At 33.0% G+C, this 16827-nt stretch overlaps 1 protein-coding gene across 3 annotated transcripts in view; it reads left to right on the plus strand.

The window, feature by feature from the left end:
* Nucleotides 1-16827, plus strand: part of LOC127699130 (nuclear pore complex protein Nup153-like) — a 45477-nt gene that overhangs the window by 21134 nt on the left and 7516 nt on the right. The window contains exons 11-22 of one of the 3 annotated variants that reach the window (XM_052202876.1): nucleotides 2027-2336; nucleotides 2908-3076; nucleotides 3358-3501; nucleotides 5498-5629; nucleotides 7672-7803; nucleotides 8939-9070; nucleotides 9334-9492; nucleotides 10571-11395; nucleotides 12414-12512; nucleotides 13020-13106; nucleotides 13733-13822; nucleotides 14989-15594. In XM_052202876.1, the coding sequence (XP_052058836.1) occupies nucleotides 2027-2336; nucleotides 2908-3076; nucleotides 3358-3501; nucleotides 5498-5629; nucleotides 7672-7803; nucleotides 8939-9070; nucleotides 9334-9492; nucleotides 10571-11395; nucleotides 12414-12512; nucleotides 13020-13106; nucleotides 13733-13822; nucleotides 14989-15594 (2885 nt within the window). The remainder of the gene's footprint in view (nucleotides 1-2026; nucleotides 2337-2907; nucleotides 3077-3357; nucleotides 3502-5497; nucleotides 5630-7671; nucleotides 7804-8938; nucleotides 9071-9333; nucleotides 9493-10570; nucleotides 11396-12413; nucleotides 12513-13019; nucleotides 13107-13732; nucleotides 13823-14988; nucleotides 15595-16827) is intronic. The other 2 variants (XM_052202884.1, XM_052202893.1) reach the window with 2 other exon arrangements.

A 16827-nucleotide genomic window follows, 5' to 3' on the forward strand; every position in this document is an offset into this window, starting at 1 on the left:
GACTACTTACTGAGTTACTAAAAAATCCTGATAGTGTTTCACAAGTCAGTCTAGAGAAGGGATCAATCAGAGATTTAGCATTTTGTGAAAAGAAATTTGGTACAGTGCAAAATAGGATTATATCAGTTTAATACATTCTTGTGTAGAACATGGTTAAAAGATAACTAACAGGCAGATTTTTTACATCAGAGTTTTTAATGCAAGCCTGTCTGATGATCTCTATAGACAAGTAATTTTTTGGCAGGACAGGCTTATTTAGGAATTTTTTATACGACCGCAAAAATTAAAAAATTTTTGGTCGTATATTGATATGACGTTGGCGTCGGCGTCGTCGTCCGAAGACACATTGGTTTTCGCACTCTAACTTTAGTTTAAGTGAATGGATCTCCCTGAAATTTTACCATAAGATTCAATACCACAAAAGGAAGGTTGGGATTGATTTTGGGGGTTATGGTACCAACAGTTAAGGAATTAGGGGCCAAAAATAAGCATTTTTGTAACTTCCATACATAACTTGTGTGTTAGTGTATGGATCTCTCTGACATTGTACCACAAGGTTCCATATCACAAAGGGAATGCTGGGATTGATTTTGGGGGTAATTGCCTCAAAATTTTAGGAATTAGGGGCCAAAAAAGGGGCAAAAAACAAGCATTTTTCTAGTTTCATGATAATAACTTGCGTGTAAGTGTATGGATCTTTCTGAAATTGAACTACAAGGTTCCATATCACAAAGGGAAAGCTGGAATTGATTTTGGGGGTAATTGCCTCAAAATTTTAGGAATTAGGGGCCAAAAAGGGGAAAAAAAACCAGCATTTTTCTAGTTTCAGGACAATAACTTGTGTTCAAGTGTATGGATCTCTCTGAAATTGTACTGCAAGGTTCCATACCACAAAGGGAAGGCTGGGATTGAGTTTGGGGGTGATGAATCATAAGGGGTTTCCAAAAATTTGGGGGGGGGGGGGGGATTTTTTTTTTTTCCTTTTTTTTTTCTTTTAAAATTTTCCATTTTAAGTTGGTTATTTCTGATTTATATTTAAAAGCAAATAATAATGATATGGTAGGAGATACACACCAAACAGGATGTGTAAATTATTATATAATAAGTATTGTGCAATAGCAAGAAATTTTCAATTGCACAGTATTGCATAATAGCAAGAAATCTTCCATTGCACAGTATTGCGCAATAGCAAGAAATCTTCAATTGCACAGTATTGTGCAATAGCAAGAAATATCCAATAGCACAATATTGCGCAATAACAAGAAATTGTCAATTGTACAGTATTGCGCAATAGCAAGAAATATTCAATTGCACAGTATTGTGCAAAAGAAGATACTTCGTATAAATTGCTTATTTCTTGACCAATTTCAATGGGGTTTTATTCTTGAATTCTTGGGGTTCTTTGATATGCTGAATCTAACCATGTATTTAGATTTTTGATTTTTGGGCCCCGTTATCAACTTTGTCCACATTGAGGTCAAAAGGGTCCTAAATTAAACTTTGTTTAATTTCATCAAAAATTGAATTCTTGGGGTTCTTTGATATGCTGAATCTAACCATGTATTTAGATTTTGGATATTGGACCATAATAGGTGAATGTCCAATTTAAAATTTTTAAGTTCTTAGACCACATTCATTCTGTGTCAGTAACCTATGCTGTGTCAAATATTTAATCACAATCCAAATTCAGAGCTGTATCAAGCTTGAATGTTGTGTCCATACTTGCCCCATCTGTTCAGGGTTCGACCTCTGCGGTCGTATCAAGCTGCGCCCTGCGGAGCATTTTATTTTATTAAAGATTTATCATAATTATATATGAAAATCAAAGTTTAGGATAGGCAGACAATCAGCCACATGTTTATACCTCAGGAGAGGAAAAAATGATTATATTGAATTGTTTGAATAACTCAATTTTTATGTAAAAACTTGCAGGAAAATAGTTCTTTTTCTGTTGTCTTTCAGTATAATATTTGTTCTACACTAATTTATGCATAATTTATTTGAAAGTAAATTGTTTATAACATAGATCTTCTCAAAAAGATCCCGGAATGTCCTCAATTAATACTCAGGGAGGTAAAATGAAGAGCAAAAAGTTTACAACACATCATGTTGCCTCTAGAAAAGATGACGAGGAAGATGAGCCTTACGAAATGCCACAATTAAGGACAGAGTTCACACTGCCAGTCAAAGACATGCCTACATTTAATTTCAATATGCCAAAGTCTACACCTCAGCGTACAACAAAAGATTTGTCTAGTCAACAGTACACCTTCTCGTCACCTATACAGAAAATGGCTGTTACACCCACTGATACACCTACAGGTCCACCTAAAATGGTTTGTATAACTCTAAACACACAAGCCTTGTTATTCATGCCAAAATATATTACATTGTATGTGGAAGAAATTCACATTAGATTTATGATTCACTGCTGTTTATTACAATATGAATATCTACCTGAATTCAATTTAAAAATTTCAATGGCATAGTTTTACTTCAAAACATGTGTACATTTTTTTCAATTCAAAATTTGACAATTGTGCAATCTAATCTATCAATATTCTTAAAACACCTTTTTTATTGCATAGACATACAAACTTAACAGACTTTTGTTGAAAATACTGTTATAGAAAAAATCTTTGAATTGCCTTATTGGATCTTGTCCATCAAAATTTAATGTAATCTAATACGCTACCTAAAATGACAACATGACATGGAAAGTTTGATAAATTTAGTTGAAGTTAGTAGGAATGAATCATTAAGTACAAGCTGATATGAATTGTTTTTTTCAAGTTAAGATTTAATTGGTGTTTGCAGTTGTCATTCTTTGAATTTTAAAAGACAGTGATTTAAGGTTGTTGATATTTTTGCATGCACAGTTATTACATGCTACTTTCTGTTTTAAAGGACTTCAAGTTCAGCTCACCAATCCAACAAGGAGATGGATCAGCATCGCCAAGCAAATCAAAAAGTGTAACATTTAATCTTGGTGATGACAATGACATACAGATGAAATACAACTATAAAAGTTCAACTGTCTCAACCAGTAGTCTCACAGCTTCTCCAGTATCACAAGGTACACATTATTTGTTGACAGAGAAGGTTATAAAAATCAGATCAGCTAAGTAAAATGTATTTTGAGTACACAGCCTTTATGACTAGGTATGAACTGAATTTTTTTTTTTAAAGAATCACATTCATAATAATGCGACAGACATGTTTTTCTTAAGAGACTAATATCAATAGCAATATGTATGGTGTTAATTGAAATCATGGTTTGAAAAGATCAATTTCGAGTGATGATATATTAAATTTCCTACATGGGTCCTAATTACTGCCTTTTAATCTTGTTTTAAGGTTTTTCAAAGCCTGTTTCTCAGACAAGTTCAAACAACAGTTCACCTTCCAGTGGTGGCTTCAAAGTGGCATCAGAATTAAAAAGTGGAAGTGTTATGGATATCTTAGGAAAAAGTGGCACGGCACAGAAAAAGTCCCCAGAAGGTAAAAAATGTATATATGCTATTAAACACAGATTACAATCTTTATTCATGGACACTTATAGATGCTACATTGAAATAATATAGTTTCATTCTGTTGCCACATTGATGGAAGGTTTTTTGATGCAATTAAATAAGGAAAAAAATTGAAGTAAAAATTATTTATATTAGACCAGAACTTATGTTATTTTTTTTCTGTGGAAGGTCTAGAAATAGATGTATATAAGTTAGGAGACAAAAGACTATGATAGAATTATGCAAAATGTTCATCAACTATAATTTTCCATTCTCCCGGAAAATTTAGCACTCACATATCCAGAGAAGTTTATGAGCATGTCTGCATTTGATCAAGAAATACTTAATTAGAATTTGAATGCCTTGATGTTTTGTTTAAAAGTTGCATCCACTTAAGACAAAATAAATAAATTGTATGTTTCTGGTTTCCCGACCCTACCTCTATTTACAATGCTGACCCTAAACATTTTATTGACGATTATTAAAAAAAATACAGATTTTTTTTTTGTATTTCCGGATAGTTTTGTTTGATTGAATATTATTGATCTGCAAAGCGTTGATAATTACAACTAAATACGAATAAGAAAAGCGTATCAGGAACCATATTTCAAATAAACAAGCAGCTGCGGATCTGTGACTCATAGGTCCTTGTGATATTTTTTGCCAATTTTGGGACCATAAATCAATGGTCCTCAAATTGTCAAAAACAATTATAAGAACCTAAGAGGTACGGTTCTGCAGCTAGGCTTGTTTGACAACCATGGCAGCATATTAGCTGTCATATATGCGAAATGTGATCACATGAATGCAACAATTATAATGGAAATTAAAAAATGGAATCTGGATAATTAAGGTATGATGAACCTTTTTAAAGAACATCATGATGGACCTATAGACAAAAAAATATATGAAGTTGACATAATTTGCTCAACTTCTTTGGACCTCAGTATCTGTCAGTGAATTGACAAACAGTTTTAAAGTTAGATTTCTTCAATTTATGTCTAAAATAAATCCAGCTTTTGTTGATAGATGCATCAAAAACAGTTTCAATGCCTTTTAAGTTAATGATGGCCTGGGGCAGACAATGTGTAACAAGACAGAGAAAAAGAAGCTTCCCCCCAGCAGGCAGACATGGTGTATGATTCATGTTCATTTAAAAATGAATCTGCCCCGGCACCATGTCAACTTTTATTCTTTTATATTTTCTCTTGCTGGTCCCATAACAATTTATACACGAAAAGGATAACAAATTCATGTCATATTTTATATAACTGCAATTTATTTGAATAGTATATTAACACAAATATTTCACATTTACTCTTCTTGAAACCTGGAATTTTAATATTGTAAGGACCACTCACTCTTCAAGATGACATTTTGTCTTAACATAAAAACTCTCATATTAGATAAAGAGGGTGCAAGGACAGAGTATCACCCTTCTAAATATCATAATCAACCTCTACTTAATAGCACCAGTTTTCAATGTTTTCAAGGAGTAATAATCTGCTCCCACACATATCTGTGTGTCATTTACATTGTAAGGTTGGCTAGGCCTTGCATAATAACATACCATGATTTTTCATTGCCATTTTTGGTTAAAGATAATTCATTTGCAAGAAAATATTCCTATATTAACCCATGAAATGCATAAAATTTGCATTAAAGTTTATTTTCATATTTCTGACTCAGAACTAAAACAGATAATTAAAAAAGCTGTAGATTTAAGTACTATTTTGAATATAAAAGAATCGGGCAGACAAAGGGTGGGACATCAATGATTTGATTTGGAACCTTTTTCTGCTGTCAACAATAAAAAAAAAAAAAAATGTTTTACTAACTACCCTATCTATTTTTTTGAGGGTTGAAATAGGGAACACACAATTTATTTATTTTGGCCTTAATAGTAAAATGTACTTTGCAAGGTGCTGGGGAAGATTATTTTCAGTTTGTTTCAATTCACTTAGTAAATTTTGTTTACTTTTCAGTAGCACCAAAGAATGATAGTCTAGCCAAGTTTGCTGTGAAAGGATGGACATGTGATATATGCCTTTTAAGCAACAAAGATGATTCAGATAAATGTGTAGCCTGCACATCACCTCGACCAGGAGCTAAGCCATGTAAATAATTCTTGTCATTATAAGTAGCAACATGTACCTTAATCGGCTTGTATAGTTCGCACTTGTATATTCTCCGCACCCCCCTTCTCGCCACGAGAATTTTATGAAAAAATAAATACAGTGAGAGTGTATGGAAAATCTGTACCTAATAGATATCACTAGAAAATGACTTTGAAAGTAAAACAGTTCCATCTTTGAGTAAAATAATGTTTAACATATCTATCACATTAGTGTTTGAAGGGTCTTAAGCTAAAACAAACAACATGCGTCAGTATGAAACATCAAAACGAAAAGAATAATCAATTACGTTTTGTAGTTTACACATTGTTATGCATAAGCTGGTTCCCGGTTGACTTATACACTTTTTTCCTTCTGATAAATTCAAGCTGATTCCAGTTTATTTTAAGCAATGCAGTGAAAAGAAATGAGAAATTTGTAGTGAAGCATTTAATTTTGCAATTTAACAGTTTATATTTGATATTGAATAAAAATTACATATTAATATGGATTAGGTAAAATTATTAGTTTTGAAAATGATAAGAGCGCCCTCTACAATATCAATAACGAACATGGCGGAACGTAAACAAACCTCGCGAAATCAAATTTTTTCTCTTATATTTTGCTGATCGTACTCTATAGTCGGCACCCCTGTCTGGCATGTTCAATTTTGGAGCATAAAACCGCTGATTATACAAGCCTGAATTCATTATTATAAGTGTTGCCATCATTTTGAATCTGAATTTTCAATCTCTCGAATTACCTCCTTGATAAAGTGGTATGTGTATAGGGGCATGAAACAAGCCACTTACAGGCCCCTTAATTTTATATGACCGCAAAAATCACATTTTTTTTGGTCGTATATTGGTATCACGTTGTCGTCAGCGTTGTCCAAAGACAGATGGTTTCCGAATAATAACTTTAGTATATAAAGTAAATAGAAATAAAAAAAAATTTAACACAAGGTTTATAACCACTAAAGGAAGGTTGGGATTGATTTAGGGGGTTATGGTCCCAACTGTTTAGGAATTAGGGGTCAAAAAAGGGGCCCAAATAAGCATTTTTGTAGTTTCCAGACAATAACTTGTGTTAAAGTGTATGAATCTCTCTCAAATTATACCACAAGTTTCCATACTACAAAGGGATGGTTAGGATTGACTTTGGGGGGTTATGGCTCAAACCATCTAGGAATTAGGGAAAAAAAAGGGGAAAAACAAGGGTTTTTCTGGTTAAAGGACAATTGAGACAATTTAAAAGCAGTGTAAGGGAGGTAATCCAAATCAAAATCAATTTAAATAACAATGTTTTATTACCTCCCTTACACTGCTTGTAAATTATGTATTAAGAAATGATGAGTGTCTGAGATACTGACCATAACTTGAGGGAAAGAATTATTTTTTGGAATAAGGAAAAGGGGGGAGGTGAAAAAAATTGGAGGGGGACAATTTTTCTCGTTTCAGATTTCAGAAATTTAAAGAAAATTTCTTCAAATATTTTTTTTGGGGGGGTTAATATTCAACAGCATAGTGTATTGCACAAACGCATAAAAACGGGGTAAAATTTTTTTGGGGGGGGGGGGGCAATTCGCATAGTGTATTGCACAAAAGCAAGAAATTGAATATAAATTCAAATCAAATAACCAATTTGAAGTTCTTTGACTACAGTTATTCTGTGTCAGAAACCTATTATGTGTCAAAAATTTAATTACAATCCAAATTCAGACCTGTATCAAGCGTGAATATTGTGTCCATTTTGGCCCCAACTTTTCAGGGTTGGACATCTGCGGTCGTATCCAGCTGCGCTCAGTGAAGCAATTTATTTTTATATAAATAGATTGGCACTTTTCCTACACTAGGCAATCTATCTGGATCAGTAGGGTATATTCACCTCTAACACAATCAAAAGAACCCTTGTCTGGTGAGTCTGGCCACTCAGAAAGGGAAATTGAAACCCAATTTCTATACCCATGTGTACCCTTAAAAGCTCTTGATTTAAGATAGTTTACAAAAATATTACTTAATTAGGTCATTAAACTAATTTTTCAGTAGCATCAAAGAATGATAGTCTAGCCAAGTTTGCTGTGAAAGGATGGACATGTGATATATGCCTTGTTAGCAACAAAGATGATTCAGATAAATGTGTAGCCTGCACATCACCTCGACCAGGAGCTAAGCCATGTAAATAATGCTTATTATAAGTAAAAACATATATTATAAGTGTTGCCATAATTTTGAATCTGCAATTTTTAATTACCTCTGGATAATGTGGTATAATGAAAAGGGCAGAAACTCAGGCTTGCAACAAGTCACCTACAGACCCCTCGAAGAGTTTTTTAATGTGGAGAGAGAGGGGCACTTTTCCTACACAAGGCAATCTGACTGAATCATTCTGTGTATAAAAACATCTAACATAGTCATAAGGATACCCATTACTGGGGAGGCTGGCCCCTCAAAATGGGAAACCAATGTCTATACCTAGGTGTACCCTTGTTGGGTCTTACAAGATTGTTTACAAAAAAAGACATCTCATTTGTCCTTAAAAAGTCGAAAATTAAGAAATGCAAGCTATGCAATACCGTTTAGGTAATATTCTTTATTGATAAAGTTTTTTTGGAAAATGCCTGGATCATTGAAAATATATTTATTTGATGTTTTCCTAGACCTATTTGTAGACTCTTTGACCCAAAAATAAAAAACCTTGTGTTCCAATTTCCAGAATTTTATTTCATTTTGTTTCTTCTTGACTGGTTCATGTTGAAAAAAAAACAGTTGCTCTTGTCAGACTGGTTTAAGTATCTATGTAGCCTATCCTTAGGATTTCATTATCTACCAACTAAGGTAGCTTCTATCATAAAATCCAATAATGATTCAGAATGCTTAGTTATGAAGAACCCTTGCTACAACTCTTCTTGTGAGTCTGTTAAAGGCTTTTTGAAAAGAAGATTTACTAGTATATCTTCAATTTAAGTTTTGACTTACATGTTAAACATTGAAAATATTTAGTTTCCTAGAAAAATAACAAATAATACCTTAATGATAGGCAGAAGACTTTTTAAATTTATAATAGAATAAATATGAAATCAAGTATATACAACTGGACATTTTAAACCAATGAACAGTCAGTATATTGATTTTCTCTTTTCAAATAGTGTCGTATTCATTATACACCTAACAAGGTTTTCACCATCATCAAAAACCAACATTGAAAACACAAGTAATTTATTGCAAACTTAAAAGTTCATGTCAGATTTCTTGAGGCTTGCAGTTTATGCAATGTTTTTCAGTCCATACTATAACAGTTCTTTTTTTGCAGCTGTACCAAAGAATGATAGTCTGGCAAAGTTTGCAGGTAAAGGATGGACTTGTAATGTGTGTTTGGTATCCAATAAAGATGATGCAGAAAAATGTGTTGCTTGTGCTGAACCTAAGCCTGGGTTGAAGAAAAGTAAGTATCTTATTAAGTGTTGAAAGTTTTATTTGGGATCACTAGACTTAAAAATGTGATTGTGACCTTGTGGAAAAATATTCTCGTTAATTGAACAATTAAAGATACACAATATAGACTGCATGTATTATGATTATAGGTATATTTTGTTGTACAATTTTTGCTGCATAAGTCTGATTGTGATAGTAGATATCTGTATTTTTTAAAAACAAGTATTTCTACTGGAAATGAAAGGTACTTATAATTTTTATTGTACAATTTAGGTACATCAAAATCTGCAGGTGGTGATAGTTTACAGTCAATTTTCAAGAAGCCTTCAGGTAACTGGGATTGTGATGTATGTTTAGTCCCTAACAAAGGAGATGTCACAAAGTGTATAGCATGTGAAACACCAAGACCTGGTACACAGCCATCATCATCAGGTAAAACTGATCATGTACTATTTATTGTTATATCTAATAAATGTCCATTTTATGCCCTACCTAGGGGCATTACGTTCTTAGGTCTGTGTGTCTGTTCGTCCGTCTGTCCCGCTTCAGGTTAAAGTTTTTGGTCAAAGTAGTTTTTGATGAAGTTAAAGTCCAATCAACTTGAAACTTAGTACATATGTTCCCTATGATATGATCTTTCTCGTTTTAATGCCAAATCAGAGTTTTGACCCGAACAAACCTATGAACAGAAAATAGAAAATGATAGTGCAAGTGGGGCATCCATGTACTATGGACACATTCTTGTTTTAGACTTAAGAAAACAATATTTCTTGTGTCTGGACTGTTCTAAAAAAACTTGCAACAAAACCCAAGAATTTAATGGTTATTATAATTTTGTAATTAGCAACTATCCAATGCAGATTGTGCAAATACTTTTAACAGATTTTGTCAACAGTAAATACATATTGGGCAACATCCATAAAACATGCATTTGCAGTCATGTATTAAAAGTCATTCCAAAATTCATTTGCACATTATTGACCTGCATATTAGCTACAGAACCCATTTTCACGTAACTTAAACTTAATGTAGTCTTCAATCGTGTAAGATATACAACTTACACATCCTTATGTAATGTTAATACAATGTTCCTTAGCCCAAAACAAAAAGGTGCTGCCAATTTTGTAAATTGAGGCCCAACCATTTAAGTAACGACCAAATTGAACCAGATCTGTTTTCACTTTATAATATAAGAGCCTTATAATGAATCAATCCCCAAAAATTTTTATCTTTTATTTTTAATCTGAATTTTAATTATGGATATAATGAAAATTCATTCCTTTCCTTTTACAATTTCCAAATTATAAATAGTTTAAAAGGGACAAACAATTGGACTTAACAGGAATTGGATTGAAGCTGGTCTTTCAAAGGCCAGGAGAACAAGTATATGCTCAATGGAGTTTAATTTTGATCTTTTATGATGGTAGAAAGCTTATGTATGAAATTGTTAGTGACCATGGTGACCATCAGTGAGATTTAGATTAATCGTGTAACTTTCTGCTCTTTACAGGTGGATTGAAGATAGCCCCAGGAGCTTTTTCTGGACAGTCAGGATTTATTCTTCCTGTAGGATCTAATTCTAATTCAAACATGTCAAACAGTGGGTTCAGTCTTGGTGGAGATTCTAAATCAGCAAGTGGTTCTGGATTTAAATTTAGTGGTGAAATTACTTCAGCGGGAAGTGGATTCAAATTTGGGGATAGTTCAGTAAAATTGTCAGATGACTCTGACAAACAAAGTTCAAATGTCAAATCAGATAATAAGGAAAAAGGAGGATTTGTGTTTGGAAAATCTAATTCCTTCTCTCCCCAAAAGTCTGCACTGACAGGAACAGGTTTCAAGTTTGGGGAAAATAAACCTGACGAAATTAACAAATCAGGTTTTCTGAGTCAGAACTCTTTATCAGGTACCAAAGACAAATCTTCTGCTAGTGGATTTATGTTAGAAAAGACATCATCAGAATGTTCAGATAAAACAGACGGTGTTAGTAAACTGAACTCGGATAGTACTGTTATATTAGACAGTACTAAGATATCTGTTACCACATCAACAGTAGCAACAACAGGACTAGCTTTTAATTCTAAGTCTGACTCAGAAACAAAGACATTAACTACTCCCGGTGGTATTAACTTTGGACAGTCAGTTTCTGCAACAGGACAAAAACCTGCAAATGGTGGTTTTGTCTTTGGTCAGTCATCTAATAATGACATAAAGACAACTAGTGTAAATTCTATATTTGGGACTTCAAGTAGTAATAAATCTGACAGTAGTAATAGTATATTTGGAAGTGATCCAAAAACATCAATAAATAGTTTTACAGGAACAAACAATTCAGGTAAGATCAAATAAAAGTAAGACATATGATATAGTATTTAATTACTTTGTAAGTAATTTGGCTTCAGATAAATAGATTGTGCAAAATGTATATAGATAGTTTCTGACGATTGTGCAAAATGTATATAGATAGTTTCTGACGATTGTGCAAAATGTATATAGATAGTTTCTGACGATTGTGCAAAATGTATATAGATAGTTTCTGACGATTGTGCAAAATGTATATAGATAGTTTCTGACGATTGTGCAAAATGTATATAGATAGTTTCTGACGATTGTGCAAAATGTATATAGATAGTTTCTGACGATTGTGCAAAATGTATATAGATAGTTTCTGACGATTGTGCAAAATGTATATAGATAGTTTCTGACAAGAGGACTAATGTATTTGTGATTGAGCAACTATAAATGATTATTGAAGACATAAACTGAAACAACTGACTTTAATTGTCTACTCGTATATGAATTGAACAATATGAAAAAAATAGAATACATATGGCCCTTTATATTATAGTAAAAACCAAACATTGTAGCGCCGCAAGCAAACGAGGACTTCTGTTTCAAATTAACCACTTCTACCTATCAGCTTCAAAAAAGAGAAGTCACTTCTCCCTATGATTGTTTCAGCAGAAAAAAAGGTTATTTTTGTTGATGGAAAAAAAAACATGCTATAATAATTGAATATTTTTATCTCTTATGAACTTGAGTGAAAAGTGTTTAAGAATGCCTGTGTAAAGATAATGAAAAGCAAAAAAAAAAGAGAAAAAAAAGTGACTTATTAAGTGGGGTTTTCTGAAATGGTCTGTATATCAAAGGTATCAAGCTTATTCTATGCACCTTTCCTGTGAAAGTCTCTGATTTCTGACATTAGTATGGTGATTGTACCAAGTAAAATATTTCAATTAAAAGACTTAATGATGTTTTGCAGAACTTGTCGCCTAAAAAATTGAGAATTTGATGATCTTTATCAAAGTAGAATACTTTGTGCACATTTTATTTAATAATCCTTACTTTTTCAGGGTTTTCATTTAACAAGACAGAAGATAAAAAGTCAGAGCCTTCATTTAATAATCAGTCTACTAAAGTATCTCCTAATTTGAAAAGAAGCAGAGATGATGGTAGGTCCTTGTATAGTATTCACAAACTGGAATTTTTGATAATATTCATTTAACTGGTATTAGAGCTCAATATTATCAAAAACTCACATTGGTATGATAAATCCTGATGGTTGGAATCAAATGTTAATTCCCACTGATTGTAAACAAGTTTTATCTAATTTTTCATAAGAACACCTTCAGTTTTATCTATTAGCCAGCCAAATAGCCTGTGACAATATGATTTTGGTTTTCTAATTTTCTGTCAATGAATAAATGATCAGTAATACAAGATCAACAAAACAGATTTTTGTCATGAATTCTACTCTCGTCTACAATGTTGGAGAGTGTCCTTTGTTAAATATGCACATAGACCAAGGTGAGCGACACAGGCTCTTTAGAGCCTCTAGTTTTAATTCCTTTAAAATTCATTTGATGAATAGACAAAATTCTATAAAAAGGATATATATTGTACTACATGTATTTAAATTTTAATTTTGAGTTTGTAAAATTTTGCTTCACTCTTAACAGAGACAGGACCAGGAGAAAAGAAGAAGCCCTTTGCTGCACCATCAACAGCATCTTCAGGATTGTTTCAGTTTGGTGTCAAATCTACTGGTAAGTATGTTATAGCATGCTTCTGTGACTTTGTAGTAGTTATTGTCCGTAACTTTTGTGTTCAGATACCCTCTGAATGATCTTCCTGGTAATACTTGCTGATGGACTTTTATAGTCTTGACTTGGAATAGGCACAAAAGTAAAATTTAAATTGTTTGAAGTTGCCTACCAATCCTCTTAAAAAGCAGCCTGCCTAAAAAAAATTATGACACAAATTTTTTTAAAGATTTTTTCCTGCTTTAACATGGTTTTCTTGTCTAAAACATGTAATATGTTGCAAGGCATGGGTAGGCAACATCAAACAAAGAATTTCTTGAGGGTGGCCTTACCTATATTTCTGTTAAGCAGCCAATTGTCAATTTTTTTTTTTTCAGTCTGGTATGTTTTTACTTGGTTTTACAATAGACTTCTTGAAGATTTACGCTGGCTGTTGAAATGAAGTTAAATCAGTTTCAAACAACAAAAGACATATTAAGGAAAATAAATGTATGCCATTCATCATATATCAAGCCAATTAAACAAAGTAACAGTTTCTTGATCTGTCATAAAGTGATGATGAGATACATTAATATAATTGTGAATACAATATATGTTGTGTAAATGTTGTTTTATATATTTTTTTGCAGCCAGTACAAATGCTGCCCCCTCTAGTGCATTTGGACAGAATAAAGATAGTAAACCAACAGCGTTTGCTGCTCCATCTTTTAACTTTGGAGGTAATAATGCTGTTTCACAGCAGTGGAGAAGAATTTAAGTTGTAATTTTTGTTGAAAAAAGACTTTTATTTGAAAAAAGTAAATGAGGACTTGAATGATGTGGTAGCTAACGTATCCATATATAATACATTATTTGTGGTGTAAATTAATGACTTGGGAAGTAACTGGCAGTTTTGCTTATTATTTTTTAGACCACTAAAGATAGAGAAATTCTGACGGGACCAAAAATGTTAGAATGTTGAGCTCTAACTATTGTCCATATACGTCAAAACTGTCAGACGACTTCTTGTAGGAGTTACTGCCGTTAAATGATGAATTTTACCATTTTAAAATTTGTTTCCTTATTACCTCAAAAATTATAATAGATACACAGAAACTTTAAATCGAAAAAACGATCACCAAGACAAGATCTACAAATAAGTCAACATAACCAAAATTGTCAGACGACTCCTTATTAGAGTTATTGCCCTTTAATGATGATGTTTACTTAATTTTTGTGTTTTTTCCTAATATTTTAAAAAACTATAATAGATAAATAAAAACTTAAAATAGCACAAATGACCAGCAAGACAAGATCTACAAATAAACCGTATGGTTGAAATCTTAAGTCAACTTGTTATTGGAGTTATTGTCCTTTAATGATAAATTTTACATTTTTCTGATAAAAAAAATAAATAAATAGAAACTTTAGAAATGAAAAATCATCAGCAGGATAAGATCTACAAATATTTCAACGACTGAAATTGTCAGTTAACTCTTAATAGAGTTGTTCCCATTTAATGAAGATTTTTACCATAAAGTGGCCATTGTTGAAGACGCAGGTGAGCGACACAGGCTCTTTAGAGCCTCTAGTTTATCGTTTCAAAATCTTTTTCACATCACAATTTTGGCAAAAATATAAACATTGTAAAAATTTATGCAAAACCTTTACAATACTTGTTAATATTGATATATAGATAGATATTTAATTGGAAATGACCACAGCACTAACACTTCATATACTGGTGACTAAAGTGATCTATACAGGTCAGGTGGCACAAAAGCCCATTTATAAGGCTGTAGAGAAAGGACGTTTTTAAAGTTTAGTCAATATCATTGTTAGACTGTTATTCACATAAATATTTTGCATCTAAAATCTCAAACAAACCTGTACTTATGTTTTATAGGAGCAGCACCAACAAATTCTACAACAGGATTTAATGCCGTCCCTCAGACAACGACTAGCTCAATATTTAATTCTACTGGATCAAGTATATCATCTGGTACAGTGTTTGGGAGTGCTGCAACAGTAACGTCAAGTTCAACTGGTTCTTCCTTTGTATTTGGAGCCAGCTCAGCTAACCCAGCTACAAGTTCTGTCACATTTGGGTCAACTCCACAGACATCAAGTTTATTTAGTAATTCAAAAAGCTCAACACCAACATTTGGTACTTCCACTAGTATTCCAAGTTTTGGTAGTCCAATCAGTACAGTTGGTGGATTTGGCTCTACAGCTACTGGATTTGGTTCCTCTTCAACTAATCCACAATTTGGAGCATCTCAGCCATCATCCACTCCAGCATTTGGTACACAACAAACTTCAACACCAACATTTGGAACACCCCAGACAACAGCACCAGCATTTGGAACCCCTCACACCTCCGTCCCAGCCTTTGGTGCACCCCAGTCATCTATTCCCTCATTTGGAACACCTCAAAAGCCTTCAGGACCAGTCTTTGGTGCAACTCAAAATGCTTCATTTGGACCTACTCCTGTTACGTCATCAACTCCAGGTAAAAATGTGATATTCTGAAGATAGAATGAAAAATTGTGTTGAAATATTGTTTGGATATTGATATTTCTGGATTCATTATAATGTCTTTAATTATTTTACCATTTTTATACGACCGCAAAAATTGAAAATTTTTTGGTCGTATATTGGTATGACGTTGGCGTCGTCGTCTGGCGTCGTCCGGCGTCGTCCGAAGACACATTGGTTTTCGCACTCTAACTTGAGTTTAAGTGAATGGATCTCCATGAAATTTTACCATAAGGTTCAATACCACGAAAGGAAGGTGGGGATTGATTTTGGGGGTTATGGTACCAACAGTTAAGGAATTAGGGGCCAAAAAGGGGCCAAAAATAAGCATTTTTGTAACTTCCAGACAATAACTTGTGTGTAAGTGTATGGATCTCTCTGACATTGTACCACAAGGTTCCATATCACAAAGAGAAGGCTGTAATTGATTTTGGGGGTAATTGCCTTCAAATTTTAGGAATTAGGGGCCAAAAAAGGGGCAAAAAACAAGCATTTTTCTAGTTTCATGACAATAACTTGTGTGTAAGTGTTTGGATATTTCTGAAATTGTACTACAAGGTTCCATATCACAAAGGGAAAGCTGGAATTGAGTTTGGGGGTAATTGCCCGAAACGTTTAGGAATTGGGGGCCAAAAAGGGGCCAAAAATAAGCATTTTTCTAGTTTCCAGACAATAACTTGTGTTCAAGTGTATGGATCTCTCTGAAATTGTACTGCAAGGTACCATACCACAAAGGGAAGGCTGGGATTGAGTTTGGGGGTGATGAATCATAAGGGGGTTCAAAAAATTTGGGGGGGGGGGGGATTTTTTTTTTTCTTTTTTTTTCTTTTTTACTTTTTTTTTTCTTTTAAAATTTTCCATTTTAAGTTGGTTATTTCTGATTAATATTTAAAAGCAAATAATAATGATATGGTAGGAGATACACACCAAACAGGATGTGTAAATTATTATATAATAAGTATTGTGCAATAGCAAGAATATTTCAATTGCACAGTATTGCACAATTGCAAGAAATCTTCAATTGCACAGTATTGCGCAATAGCAAGAAATCTTCAATTGCACAGTATTGCGCAATAGCAAGAAATATCCAATAGCACAATATTGCGCAATAGCAAGAAATTGTCAATTGTACAGTATTGCACAATAGCAAGAAATATTCAATTGCACAGTATTGTGCAAAAGAAGATACTTCGTATAAATTGCTTAT

This window comes from Mytilus californianus, unplaced genomic scaffold, assembly GCF_021869535.1.
Source record: "Mytilus californianus isolate M0D057914Y unplaced genomic scaffold, xbMytCali1.0.p SCAF_1, whole genome shotgun sequence".
NCBI lineage: Eukaryota > Metazoa > Mollusca > Bivalvia > Mytilida > Mytilidae > Mytilus > Mytilus californianus.